Source organism: Calidris pugnax, unplaced genomic scaffold (assembly GCF_001431845.1).
Source record: "Calidris pugnax isolate Ruff unplaced genomic scaffold, ASM143184v1 scaffold44, whole genome shotgun sequence".
In the NCBI taxonomy this organism is placed as follows: Eukaryota; Metazoa; Chordata; class Aves; order Charadriiformes; family Scolopacidae; genus Calidris; species Calidris pugnax.
Genome location: NW_015094506.1, coordinates 43846433 through 43861647, shown reverse-complemented (window position 1 = coordinate 43861647; position 15215 = coordinate 43846433). Strand labels below are relative to the sequence as shown.

At 38.0% G+C, this 15215-nt stretch overlaps 1 protein-coding gene across 1 annotated transcript in view; it reads right to left on the bottom strand.

Annotated features, from left to right (window-relative positions):
* COG5 (component of oligomeric golgi complex 5) overlaps nucleotides 1–15215 on the bottom strand; it is a 188214-nt gene that overhangs the window by 103369 nt on the left and 69630 nt on the right. The window contains exon 8 of the mRNA XM_014963365.1: nucleotides 3863–3993. Coding sequence (XP_014818851.1) covers nucleotides 3863–3993 — 131 coding nt within the window. The remainder of the gene's footprint in view (nucleotides 1–3862; nucleotides 3994–15215) is intronic.

Here is a 15215-nt window from a genome sequence, read left to right as displayed (position 1 = left end):
AATTTTTATTATCTATGGTCAAAAATACAGATCACTTCTGTAACACACAAAACAAACTGTATTTAAGGTGTAAACCCAAGGAAATCTGAATTCTACTCTCATCTCCACACCAGGTCTTGTTTGATCTTTACGGATATTTTATATTTTAAGTGATCTTTAATGATACCATAGTCCTCAGCATTATCCTAACTATTTACTAAAGTTTGTATCAGTGAAATCAAGAGCAAGAGTGTAGGTTCCTAACCCATTTCACACAGCAAAGTACATACATGCAAAAATCTATCCTTCTTACACAGGGGAGACCCTTAACTGTTTTTAAAGCAGTGAACTTCAGCTCAGAACTAGGACTACCTCTTCAGAGGAGGAAAGATGGAGGAAATGGAAATGCACCTCTTTTCTGCATACACATGATCTGGTTCCTAATGCTACCAATCTTATCATTACCTGACGGAACTAAGTTTGAGTATCCCTGGCTGTAAGAGACAAGTCCCACACTAAGCATGACAACATACAGCAGAAAGGGTTTGAAGCAAGCTAAGCTGCAGAGACGTTTTATTCTTTGTAAGTGCAGCAGGCACAACACTGTGTCTGGCAAAACTGTTCTATCCGGAATTGAGTTATGGTAATCTTAACAAATCTCTCTTGTTCTGAATAATTTCTTATTATTTAGATCTGCTTTACACAGTATACTGCTGTTGAATAAATGGGTGACATGATGTCAAGAGCAAATCTAGATTCCTCTGCCTAGAATTCATCCTGAGAGTAAAAGAAATGCTGGGGATGCTCCAGGCAGTTGCAAGATGAATACAGACATCTTTTTTTCTTTTTAAAGTAGAAAACATTGCTGTTTCTTCTCTTAGAACAGTGGCTTTAATAAAGTTCTTGATGCATCTTTGTTAAAACAGCCTCTCTAGCTATCTGTTCTATCTGCCATTAACCTGCTTACAGCGTGAAGGAAAGCTATCAGGGACTTTAGGACTAAACAGTTAGGACAAGGTTCAAATCCATTTTCTTGATACTGTTCTGGGGGTTACGAAAGAGCATCAGTCTGTGCTGTGCACACTAGGAGTGTGTAACAAAGCATACACAACAATAAAAAACCTGCCGGTAGCCACTGGTACCCTCGCTTGATCAGGTCTGCTATTATTTGTATTACTTTTGTCAACCAGAGCAATGAGGGCTTACTCTTTCTAAACGGATTTGGAAGACAAGCCTGGTTGGCAGCTCTATGAAAGTCTGTTAAGTCTAGACACACTGACAGACACTTCTAGTTTATACCCAGATGGCTGCTTTAAAGATACCACCATGAACATGAGTGGAAGCCTTCACTTCTGTAGCAGTCAATGGCTAGTGCCTCACTTCAAAGGAAAAGGGAAAAAGAGATATCATTTCTTATGAGAAATACACACATGCTACAGTGACGGACATGCAATAAAAATGTGAATTGCAATGCAATTTATCACTTAGAGGTAGGTATCTACTTTCATGTGCTACTGCTGGTGATTATTTGGGGGAATCTGAGCACAGCTCATTAGCATGTGACTTAAACATCATTAAATAAATAAAATTACAAAAATAATTTCTTATCTAAACAAAGGAGATACATAAAAATGTTGAAAGGGGCATTTTGAACTTTTTAACTCTGTTCTTTTTGTCAGAGTAACTTCTAGCAGAATCTCTGATAAAAAAGCTGGATTCTAAAGATGACATTCACTAAATTCTAATGACTTCTGCTTGAAAGGAGATACTTTTTTATGTATTTCCACTTCCTGCTTCTCTCCCAGGTGGACACCGAAATATTCTGAAATGGAGACACGACTGTCTTCTTAAGGCATTGCTGAAAACAACTAGATGAAATGCAGAAATACAGCTCACTTACGTAGGCAGCTGATCTCGTGTATTATTTACACAGCAGATAAAAACAAAAGTGAAAACTACAACTACAATTGCAAATAGGAATATCAAATACCTGAAGAACCACCTGGACAAATACAGATGCACTATTCTCAAAGCTATAAACTTGGCTACCAGAATAGTTAGTAGCAGGAATACAGCTTATCTGAGGAATTCTGTGCTACAAAACACAAAAAAAGACAAAGATCCCATGTCCTCTTATGGGAAATCTCAGGGCTTGGAAGGTATATATATATAAATTAGCTTGTCAATAAAACACACAGTTACAAAAAATAAGAATCAAAGATACACTATCTGCTAGTCATATTTCAAATTCCAAATTTTCAGGGCAATGCCTGCATGCATATTTTCTAAAGCACACTATTTTTCCAACATTAGACCCATGAATCATCTCCAACAACAAACATGTAAAGCACACCTGAACACATCTTCATGAAAACATCCCCACTTCTGATATGACCAAGCACTAATAATGTTCTTCCAAGCAATCTTCCGTTTGCTGGAAACAGGCCCCTGGCTAAAGCACAACAGGCATATACTTTAATAATCTCTTGATTACCTGGATACAGCCTGGAACACCTAATAAATCTGTCTATTTTTCAAGTGGAGTGGGATTGATTTCCCCAGGGTTTCTTTGTCAGTTCCATTTTAGTACTTAATATGAAGAGAAAATTATCAGAGAAGGTCAAATCTGGCATGAAAAAGTAGGAGGAGTACACACTGATGAAGACTTTTGCTACATTTAAGATAAATGTCCACTTGTTTTTTCTTAGGCCCTATCTTCGTTCAGTCATAATTTAACATTGCATATGCTTCACAGCTTGTAACAAGCCTGATCACAGCTTAGCAACATGCTCAAATAGCCAGGAGTTTCAACATTTGAACAGTAATCAAGCAAAAAACAGGTTGGTTTTTTTTTTCTACCGTTTTGCTCTCAGTAAATAGCCAAAGGTATTTACCACAATCATGACTTCTTACAGCAGAAAATTACTTGAAATAGAGGTCTACATAGAAGTTTGAGACATACTGATAATTCTAATCCTCAATTATCGATCCAAGACAGTTTAATGAAGAGATTTTCCATTCTGTATATGGAAATTCATGTCAACCTTCAACAGTATAAACAAATGCTACATTGACTTACAGGTAAGTTTAACTGTTGGTAAGAAGCAGCATAAAAATGTCTTGTTCTAATCCTCTTTGTTCTCTGATTTGAAACCCAAATTTGATAGAAACCTGTAATAGATTTTTCCTCTTATTGTAGTAATGGGGATTTTAAAATACTTTTTTTTAAAGAATACTAAAAAGTATAGATAAAAAACATGAATTTTTAAAAAAGCAAGAAGGCAGCATTAATGATACTACAAATAGTTAAATAACAGCCATAGCCAGGTTATTAAAAATGTAGATAATTACATTTAGCATGGATGAATGTAATTATGCATATTCATTTTGATATTCCCTACAGTGAATATTTACTTCAAAGTTTAAAATGCCATTTAAAGTTTTAATCGGAAATCTTTCAAATCATTTCAATATATTACTGCACAGCTAAAACATATAAACCTTCTTACAGTTTTTAGAAACTGTATTTTTCAGACTTATCTATAAAGCTTGGCAACATTGACAATGTAGGATACTGCGCATACTGCAAAGTCCTATCAATCACCAAGCTTTTATCACAGTGTTTTCAGTTCAACTCTTCATATCAGCACCTACTTTCTCCCAAATTTCAGAGTCAGATCCTGCAAGAATTTTATTCTTGCAAATATTGTACAAGGACAGTTTTGTCAATTTCTTTGGATATTTGTACATGTGAAAATTTCTCACATAATATTTTTTTCATGTTTCATCTCCATCAGGCAATGCTACACAAAACAAAGGAAATCAAGCTCAGAGTTTTTACACTTTACCTCTGAAAGGAAGTAAAAAAGAAAGTGTATTTTACCTGAGTCTCCACACCTTGCTCAAGCAACCTTTTAGCCTGATTTTCCACCTCAAGCCGAGCTCTTGCAATAAAAAGCAGGTCATTTTCAATTACTTCTATTCCAGATAGATCTATCCCTTGAGAAAGGTAATCTATGAAAGTAACAAAACATTGATAAGCATGACATAGGATAAGGGAACATTTTTAACATCCTAAAACATTTATAAGTTACAGTTAGTTCCAAGAGACATTTTTGCATATAACACTTGGCAACAGAGTACATCCAAGTAATGTATTATACCAGAAAAACTGAATATCACAAGATTATTACTGAAGATAACCTGGACATTGAATACACTAAATTTACTTCACTGCAATTCTCTAGACCCAGAGACTGTCAAAGAGCATGTGCACAGCATGAGTTCTAGGAACGCTGGAATCTCACTAACAGGGCAGGAAGGGGCAAGAAGTCATCTCCTTGTCCCAAAGGATCCACCAGATAATGAACTTCTCTAACCAGATGTCTGAATAAGTGCTAAGATATGAAATTTCAGATTTATTATACATTAATAGATGTAAATTATACTTCATATATTTAAATTGCACTTCTAAACATTTGGGATCAAACACAGAAGAATGGGAAGGAAAGAAAACAGGTGGGTTTTTTCATTTTTGCTGAATCAAGCACGTCTTCCACTGCTTCTTTTGAGAAGAAATAAAACTAACAAAATCACAGGCAAGGCATTTCACCCAGTGTCAGAAATCTGACCAGACAATTGTCACCAGACAATGTTACACTATTACCATTTATAACCAACCCACTATGACTTCCTTACAAAGTTATCTTCCTTTTATGTCCTCCCAGTAAGTTTATTAAGACACAGACTTAAATTCCGACTAAGCTAACTGAACTTTAAAATCTTTACCAAACAACCTTTCACTCTAGTAGCCAATTATTTTTGTTTATTCACAATAAACTAACCTAAGCCTCAGATTAATTTTAGCAACCACATGTTCACAACTGAACACAAAATTCCAAGTGAGTCACTTCACGGCTACGCAGAGAACATCCCTGTACCTGAATACAGAAAACACTGTGTAAGAAACTGAAACAGAGAAATACGGCATAAAGCTCAGTAAGAAATCAACTCTCTTAACAGTTCAGCATGCCAAACACGTTTTAGTTTACTAAGATAGGCCTGCAAATGCTTTTGTTTAAAAATGGATCAGAGAGGCCAAAGGACAGCCGAGCCGCAGGACAGCACAGCTCATGCTGCACAGGCTGTTAATGAAGCCCCTTAGGCAGGTGTGCCCACAGAGCGGCTTCTGCTGGGGGTGACAGCAGCCACACTTCCCCACTACTTCCCCACAACTTTTTGCTGTAACTCAGCTCCGTATCTACAGGTGGCCTTGCATATGAACCTATTAAAACTAATATTAAACTCCCACTAGCTTCAATTACTAACTTCAAAGAGCAAGTGTCTTGAATGTGAAGGCTCATTTTCTGACCCCTTCCTCTCAGCTGCACAGGAAAAAAAAAGGGTGCTAAGAACTACCCACAGATTAAGTCTACTGCCATAGTAAACTCTGAAGTAGTTTCTTGGCAACATGAGCTTTAAAAAGGTGCAAATATCACCAAAGACTTACATAGCCCACAAATACAAGATCTGCTGTGGAGTTCACTGATGTCATAAAATCACATTCTGCAACTCCAGGCTGCTTAAACAAAATAAAATTAAAATATGGTTCTGATCTCCTAAATCCACCTAAAAATCTGTGGAAGAGAACTAGAAAAGAGACTGTTTCTCCCTGCTGTATTTTATCTCAAAATCTAAATTAAGCCATTTCAAGTGCTAAAAATCCAATCCTTCTGAAGGTTTTAAGAAAGGAACAGAAAGACCACGCTGCTTTGCCTTCTCCAAATACCTCCATCTGTGCCTCAGACTGGCAGTCACCTCCTGCTAAACTGCCAAAATCTGCAGCTTCATTCCAAATTCCCCGCAATCCTAACAAAATGCTTTGGGACAATGCATTTCAGCAGGACTTCAAAACAGAGGGACTTTCTATGGGTTCAGTGGCCAGACATCCTGCTATGGATGCTCACATTTGCTATTCTAACCACTAGGGAAGCCCTAGCAATCCTATCACACCATTTTCAAAAGAAAAGCAGTTTTCATAAGGACAGCAGGTCTACGGCAGAAACACCTGCAAGTGCTTTCCTGTCATTCCTATGTGAGAGCAGAAGCTGCAACACATGTTGGATATGCGCCTTTTGATGGTTTCTATCGTCTCAGCAGACAACGTATTAGAAATCTCTACACTTGTGTATTCCCAGGAGTGATGCTGCCATCGCAGAGAGCATGATGAAACCAAGCAGAAGGGTAGCTGATGCAAGGGCAGCCAGATCATATCCAGAGCCACAGTGCATTTAAGATCCAGTTTATTTAAAATATTACAGAGGAACTTGCACATTCCAACTGGCCAGTTTGAGTTAGTAAAAAAACCGTGTCACATGAAATACAGCAAAGACACTACCAGTTATTAACCCAGGGACCAGCAAATGTAGGATTTTGCTTCAGGCACTTGTGCAATCCTTATTCTGTTTCTTGCCATGCACAGTCGTTTGACAACTCTATGGCCATGATCAGAGGTGAGGGTGACATGGGCTTTAAGGTACTTGTTTTCTCAGGAATTAAGCAGACACAATGGCTTATCTTCCAGTTAGCACAGACTCTGGGGCCTGGGGCCCAGTTTAAAACTTGTCAGCCGTCCTCCTGCCTTAACCTTAAAGCACTAGAGTATACCTAATACGGTAATAACCGTAACAGATTTAATGAGTATTTAAAACCGTCACCTGCCTGAACAGACTTAAAGAGCACATACATAACATAGAATCATAGAATCACAAAATCATCTAGGTTGGAAGGGATCCTAAAGATCATCTAGTCCAACCATCAACCTAACTCTGATTAAAAAAAAAAATAATAATAAAAAAATCAAAAAAACCACCCACACACCACAAAACCAAAAAAAACACACCACTGAACCATATTCCTGAGGACCATGTCAACCCGGCTTTTGAACACCTCCAGGGATGGTGCCTCAACCACTTCCCTGGGCAGCCTATTCCAATGCTGGATAACCCTTTCCGTGAAGAAATGTTTCCTAAAATCCAATCTAAACCTCCCCTGGCGCAACTTGAGGCCATTTCCTCTTATCCTATTGCCTGTAACTTGGGAGACGAGACCAACCCCCACCTCTCTACACCCCCTCTTCAGGTAGTTATAGAGCGCAATAAGGCCTCCCCTCAGCCTCCTTCAGACTGAACAGGCCCAGCTCCCTCAGCCTCTCCTCATAAGACTTACTCTCCAGACCCCTCACCAGCTTCGTTGCTCTTCTCTGGACCCGCTCCAGCACCTCACTGTCTTTTTTGTGGTAAGGGGCCCAAAACTGGACACAGTACTCGAGGTGAGGCCTCACCAATGCCGAGTACAGGGGACGATCACCTCTCGGGCCCTACTCACCACACTGTTCCTGATGCAGGCCAGGATGCTGTTGGCCTTCTTGGCCACCTGGGCACACTGCTGGCTCATGGGACATTTTATTAACTTCGAGAAGACTTGCGCTTTAAACAAATTAGGACCTAAATACCTTGTAAGACCACAGGCCAGGGCTGGATGCAGTCATAGCAGGCACTACCCTCACACCAGTGGCGTGAAGGCAGTCAGCTCTGCTCCCTGGAGCCAGGGAGGAAATGAGAGGCAGGAACTGTAGTCCTACAGCCATTCCTCTACCTCTCACTCCTCTACTGATTCTACTTCTTCAGATATGTTCATAAAAATAAAAGCAAATGCTTAACACTCCCATAGGGTATTGGTACTGCTTCCTTTCTAACTATCACATTTTATTAAGCTTGGAAAGCACAGCTGGAAATGACTTTTTAAGGACTTAAAATACAGACTGCCTGCTGAATCCACTTTTTGAACAAAAATACTATATGCCAAGGCAGAATACACTGAGCCCTAGGAATCAGTGACATTTATAATCTACCTCAGCCTAACAAAGAGCTAGAACTTTATATTTCTTAAAGAATAAAGAATTTTGTCATTACAATTCCAAATTTTCTTGGTTTACTAAATCTGAATAGGTTTTCTAATCCACTGTTTGAGATGCTGCTTAAAAATGCATTTTTTTTTAAAACAACATTTCCCAGACAGTTATGTAAAAGCATAATAGAGAGAGATAAATCCGATCTGCACGTAGTACATTAGGTAGAAAAACAATACTTCAAGCAACATGGTTAGCTTTTCTTTATCTAAATGACTCAACAATATAGAATCTTTCTAGTATATGATTTCATTTTTTGACCTTAAACATTGCTCTGTGATAACATATAATGAAGATAGTTTAAATAAAGAGCATAATACAGTTTTTGTTCATAGGGATACTACCTTTATAGTTACCTTTTTTCCAAAACATAGTTTAGTATTTACAGAAAGTTTTAATTCAGATTTTTTCCTGAGTTGGTTTTGAGCTTTTGCTAGAAACTAGAGAATCAACAGAAGGCTACCGAGGACAATCAGGTGCACTAACAAAGAGGAACCCAGCACAGCCAGCAATAAACCAAACCAATGCATTTAGACTGCGTCACTTGGGAGGCTACTTGAGCCAAAAGAGAAATCCTTCTGCGCTCAGAGAAGTAACCTCAGTGATGCTAATAAAGAGGAGGAAAGAAGGAAACTAGAAGAGCTAAAGTGGATTCCCTGTGAGCAAACACCTAACATCAGCGCTCCCCTACCCCCCCCAATGCATAAGTAGCAAGAATCCAAAGACAAATTAAGACGTGTTTCATGGGAGGTGGGGAAGGAAATAAAGGAAATTAAAGGCATTCGTGGAATTCTAAATAAAATGCTAGAATCAAAAATCACAGATTTTTGTTTGCCTGTTTGAGGAAAGTCTGGGGCTTACTGCTTTTCCATGGGTCATTTGTTTCATTTTGCTTCTGCAATCTCAGCCACAGAAAATATTGGTGATATCTGTACCCTGAGGCTGTTCTTCTATAGTGAAGAAAAATTACAATTTTGGAAGAAACTACTAATTTAAATTCAAAAAAAGTAAACAGGTCCAAATGATACCCAAGAGTACTGCTGGGATTTAAGTATGCAAAAGATGAGAGGCTACCGAAACATGATTTATTAAGCACAAACATTACAGTGCATACAGCACAGCATTCATATTGAAAATTTATCTAGAGGTAACTAAAGCATCAGAATAAATTAGTTGAAACTGCCCATTAGAAATAGTGTATTAAAAATGTCAAGAATGTCAAGATGGAGTAGAACTGCAATGTTATTACTACTTGAAGCTGATATGAGCAGAGGCTGCCCTGAACCGGAATGTGCTCTGATTCCACCTCCATGCCCCTAACCTGCTTCCCTATTCTGTCACTCCACCCCAACATCCAAGCTTTAGCACTCATGAGAATTTTTTCTGTCGAGTTAGTTTTCATCTAAAGGCATTCTCTCATCTGACTCTCAATGCAGATACACAAGAGCACAGGGGGATGGCAAGAACCCACAGGCAGGTTATCACCCACAGGTGGCAGGTAAATCTCTTGGTGGAAGCTCACATGTAAATTGGTAGAAGATGTTCATGAAAAGGAACCTAAATCACTATTTGCAATATTTATTTCTGTTATACAAAATGATAAGAGACTGGACAGATATTGTAAAAGCACATAAAACGTTTTCCACAAGGGAGAAACATTCAGTAATGACAATCATTTCAGTTTTGAAAGGGGTTATTAAACATTCAGACTTTGGTCCTACAGCAGTGCCTGGATACAAGCACAAAACACAAACAAAATAAGTGGATTGATTTGTTAGAACTGCTGAGGACCTGTTTGAGTTTTTTTCCATCTGCTCCTAAAGTACCTCAAAAATAATTTACTCATCCAAATGGGCCACAAATCTAATCCAGCACGGAAACTTCCATGGTCCCTAACAGAAATGTTAGTTACAGCAGTAGCTACTGAAAAGGAAAGGTGAGATCCTGTTTGCCTGAGTTGTACCTGAACCAACAACCTGCTGGCTCTGAATATGTTCATTTGGGTTTTTTTTTTTTAATGATATAGGTAATATAAAATGAAAACCAGTCCTAGAGCAGAGCCTGAGATCCCAATACCTCAGCAGAAACCTAGTGCTCACCCTTCAGTGAAAGTAACCTAACATGTAATACTACATCTCTATTCTCTGAGTGGAAGAGGTGACTACTTGACTGAGAGGAAGAGTCAGACTAATTCTCAGCCAAGGGTGACATGACTGCCCCACACCCTGCATCAGGCACCACAGTACTTGCTGAAGCAAGGCTTATATTAAGCCTTTAAATCAAATGAAAGGGATTCCACTACAGTTACTATCAAACAATATCTTACAGCCTTCTTATACAGCATGGGCTCTTCAGAAAAAGATGTTTATTCCTATAAAAACTGCACAGATAATGGTGCTTTGTAAAGTGTTCAAAATAAGAATGGGATTCCTCTATACTATGTGCCATATACAATATGCCATGTATGTCAGCTATACTTTACAAAACTAATAATTTTTAATTTTAAATTATTAATTTTTAACATTGTCTGCAGATATTTTGAATTAATATAGGAGAGGAAGAAAATTTTATTTTACTAAAATGCAAGTTACTTATAAAACTGCTAACTTTCCTTCCTTTTCCTACAGGACAAGATTCCTGCAAACTTTTGCTTTCCTCAGTGAAACAACTGAGGATAAAAATCTCTATCTGCCACTAAAATGCCATTAAGCTCCTATGAAAATTGAGCTTTATTTAAGCAATTTATACCATCTTAAAAAATTAACTACTCGTATGCATAATACCTGAGGTTAGAGTTTTTAGCTGTTTGAGCAATGTTAATTGAGGCAAAACTGTCCTTCCGGAGCCAGAAACTGAGTGGGGCCCACAGCATTGTATTTCTGTTTGCTTTCTCAGACAGAATGTTAACACATTCTTGATGCTTAAGTCCAGAAAAGGAATTAAAATATACTAGACAACCAGGTATAGCTTCTGATAGATTGCCCTAGTGAAAGGGGACATTAAAAATAAAAACAAAACAAAACACTTCTCGGCTTTTTATATCAATCATATGCCAAGTCTGGTTTAGTTTTAGAGAAATGAGGTCAACACTACCAAAACCAAACTCTTGGAAAGTGTATGAGTCAAAGAAAGCTAACTTTGGACCACTCATTTAAACACAGACACCTATCTTGTACTGTAAAACAGACTTATCACCTACATTGTATTATCACTGAATCACAGAATGGTTTGGGGTTGGAGGGGCCTTTAAAGACCATCTAGTTGAACCACATTGCTATGGGCAGGGACATCTTTCATTAGATCATGCTGCTCAAAAGCCCCATCCAACTTGATCTTGAATACTTCCAATGATGGGGCATTACACTACCTGATTAAAACTTTACTTCAGAAGAAAACTGAGAATTCAACATAAATAATTAGAGAACACATAGGTATGAAAGAATTGAACTTCTTCTACTGTATTAAAACAAAGGGAAAATTTTCAGGTGTACAGGGCAGTTGCAGCAAGGAGGAATGGGTTGTCAGCCTGCACCTGGGATCAGCTTTGTTTCCCCAAAGTGATTGTTGCTGATTTTTTTAAAGAATATAGTTTGTGTTAGATATTTAGTACTGCTTTAATTATCATCTATGATCAATCCTATCTACAGAGGAAACTTGCTGTTTCTCTCCAGACCGCATGCATAAAACTCAAAAAAACACACCCAAAGTTGATAACAATACTGGAGGAGTAGTGAGGAAGACTGACTAGCTATTTTTAACAATATATTAAAGCTGCATTTAAATTGTCTTGATAGAAGAGTTAATTCCTACTGCTCTCTGGGCTGGCAATCAGATGCCAGGCAGGATCTGGAATTGATGGAAATGAGTTTGATATCTATTTTTATCATCATCAGTGACTTAACAATGAGCACCATATTTCGGAGACATTCCTGTGAAAATGCCATGATTCAGAAAATAGCTTAACACACCAAGATAAACATTACTTAGGTCTAATCACAAGTTATACCACACTACTCCCACATTCACTTAGGCCTAAAGCAGGAGTTGTGGGAACTACTTGAAGGTTCCCCCACCCACTTATAAGGTTCCCCCACTCATGCACCATTAGATCTCCCCGCCCCTTGAATACAGACTCACAGCCTTACTTAACCACGACCTACTAAAACTGCTACTTTCTATTTTTCCCACTAATTGTCTCCTCAATTGCCTGGATTGCCAAATTCAAAGGGGAGCAGGCAGCAACTCCACATCCAGCTGGTGGCTGGTCAGCCATTGGGCTGATACTATTTAATAAATTGGTACTGATACTGTTTAGTAGACTGGGTGATAGGACAAAACCAACCCTCTGTGAGTTTATGGGTGACAGCAATTTGGGGGAAGTGCTCGGTACCCTGCGGGGCAGGGCTGCCATCCTGAAGAAACCTCAACAACCTTGAGAAATGGACAAACAGAATCATCGCGAAGTTCAACAAAAACAAATTAAGGCCTGTTCACTGGAAAGAAGCTTTGCAGAAAACCACTCAGTGAACAAACAGTCAAACATAAACCAGCAGTATGTCCTTGCAGCAAAGGCAGCCTACTGTGTTCTGGACTGGGTGTAGCAAGGGTTGAGGGAAGTGATTATTCATATTATTTGGCACTTGTAAGGCCACTGTACTCTGTGCCTCCTAGTACAAGAAAGACATTGACAAACTGGAGCGAGTCCAACAAAGAACCACAAAGACAAGGGACTGAAGCATATTACAATGAGGAGAGGCTGAGAGAACTGAGTTTTTTAACCTAGAAAAGAGATGTTTAAGAAGAGACCTATCTGCTGTCTTCTGCTACCCAAGAGGTGGTAGGAGAACACAGAGCCAGGCCTTTCTCAGAGGTACATCTCAGAGGAAATTCTGATTAGACATCTGGGGAGAATACTGTATTTGTGGTGCTGTACACCTTACCCATGGAGGATATTAACCTGCAGGAATGCGTACACTATATTTTAATATAATTGAAGTGCGAAACTTTAAGATCTAAAAATCACCATAAGCTTCTTAAGCCTACTCTCAAAAGAAGCTGATTTGAGAACATTCCTCAAGAGCTCCCAAAACATTTTTAGTAACTAAAACTGCTTTTTTTCTTAATTCTTTATGATAAGCCACTCCCGAAGATCTGTAACATTCATGGCATTCATCATCAGCATTTGCATGGAGCTGAAACCAATTCCACTTAGTACTGAGCTATGGTGTAGAAATCAGAAAACATTCAAAAGCAAATTTCTTACACCGATACCTATAAATTACAACAGGTCTGTAACATAAAGCAAAAGTTATAATCATGAAAACAAAACCAGTATCTGTATCATTTACAAAGTACACATTTTTTTCTGATAATTAAGATTGTTCTTCATTAAAAACAAACAGACGAGAGCCCCCACTTCTCCATAAGAAAATCACTGAAGTTTAATTTAGACATTGCACAGATCAGGAACTGCTCTTCAGATGTATGTGGACTTTCAAAATCAAAATTACTGTGGCAACAAAGCAATAATACTGCTACAAGTCAATACTCCTCTTGGGCTTTTTTTGGAGCTAAGTAAAAATAAAATAATGTTGCCAGTAAAAAACCTAGTTGTCCTATTTCTGTTTTGAACAGACTTCATAGCATCACAGACGCAAAGCAATGTGTACAGCATATGTGAAAAAGATGGAAACAGAAAGGGGGACAGAAAGGTATAATATGGAACAGGAGAGAGATGGAGCCCAAGAGGAGGTTTACTGAAGAAATTAATTTATGGGTTGAAAAATATGAGAATGAGAGTATACTCAAAAATAAGGTACAGAAAAATATGAAGGAATGTAACTTGAGAAAGGGTACAAATACAAATCAGTTCATACAGTTTGGTCTTATTAATCTGTAAGAGAAATTTAGTGCCATTATCCACCCTGAAGGAGGCAGAAACCTTGAGAGTTTGCTCTCCGGAATGTAACTTGAGAAAGGGTACAAATACAAATCAGTTCATACAGTTTGGTCTTATTAATCTGTAAGAGAAATTTAGTGCCATTATCCACCCTGAAGGAGGCAGAAACCTTGAGAGTTTCCCCCACCTGAGCCCGCAGCTTTGCATTGCTTGCTCATTACCAATGCCAATGGTGTTGGCAAATTTCAGGAGAGTATCCAAAACTGGAAAACATAGCAGTGAATAAAGCTTGTTCTAAATAAATTTCAAGGAGACATTAATCAGGATTTTTAATGTCAGGAAAATATTTCTTAAAGTCCCAACAGGTGAACAAAAGCAGTCCTCCTTGTAATGGAGCATAACATCAGTATATAAAATGAAGCAGGATGAAAAGAAATGTACTCTCCTATCTGCAAGAGATAATTGCATTGAAAATATATTGCAACTGCATCATAAAGCCATGTAAAGGAATTACGCCCTTCCAACTGTATTACTGGAGTAGCTGAAGAAAATCATCTCTTTCCTGAACAAAGACAAGGATGAAGGGATATGACTTTGGCTCTCTCTTATTTACTTAAGTTAGTATCATGACTAAAGCCATGAAAGCAAGGAAAACAGTTATGAGTAGAGGAATGTAAAAGATAACCTAAATTTACATGTTTGCTGAAAATACTGGTATTTTTGGCAGCTTTTAAATATTATTAACATCTTACCATTCAATAGCTAAGTACAATTTCTCAATATAGAACAGTATTTAAAGGTACAATGATTCAGCTCCCATCAGTACCATGCCATGTTGCAACAGACACATGCAATGACAAAAGAAAACGAAGGAAAATGGATGATGTGTTTCAAAAATCTTAGTCAAAAATAACTTCTTTCAAACATCCCACCAGTTGCTGAGATGACAAAGATGGCTGACTCTTCGCTGAATTAGTGCTCTCAAAGGAGGGCAGAGGGATGTTGGTTCATTTGTGTGTTTTAATTCATTATGTTAATGGTTAATGACCTAATTCTTGAATATTTTTAAATCTAGATATAGGAGGACAGTTACAGTCTTAGGGTATACAAGTCTAGTTACCTTACTGAGTTAGTAATTTCTAGCTGCACTTCATTTTTTCATTTTAGTGAGACGTACCCTGCTTTTTTTGAGTTTTTATCATTATTTTTGCACTAAAACATGCATCCAAAAACGTCAGTTTGTACATGACAGAACATGGATAACTTCTAACACACCTTATAAATGCCAGGAGATACTTTAAGATCAGTAGTGCTACAGCGCTGTAAAATAATTTATTTTAAAAAATCATGCTATTATCTTGGCCCCTG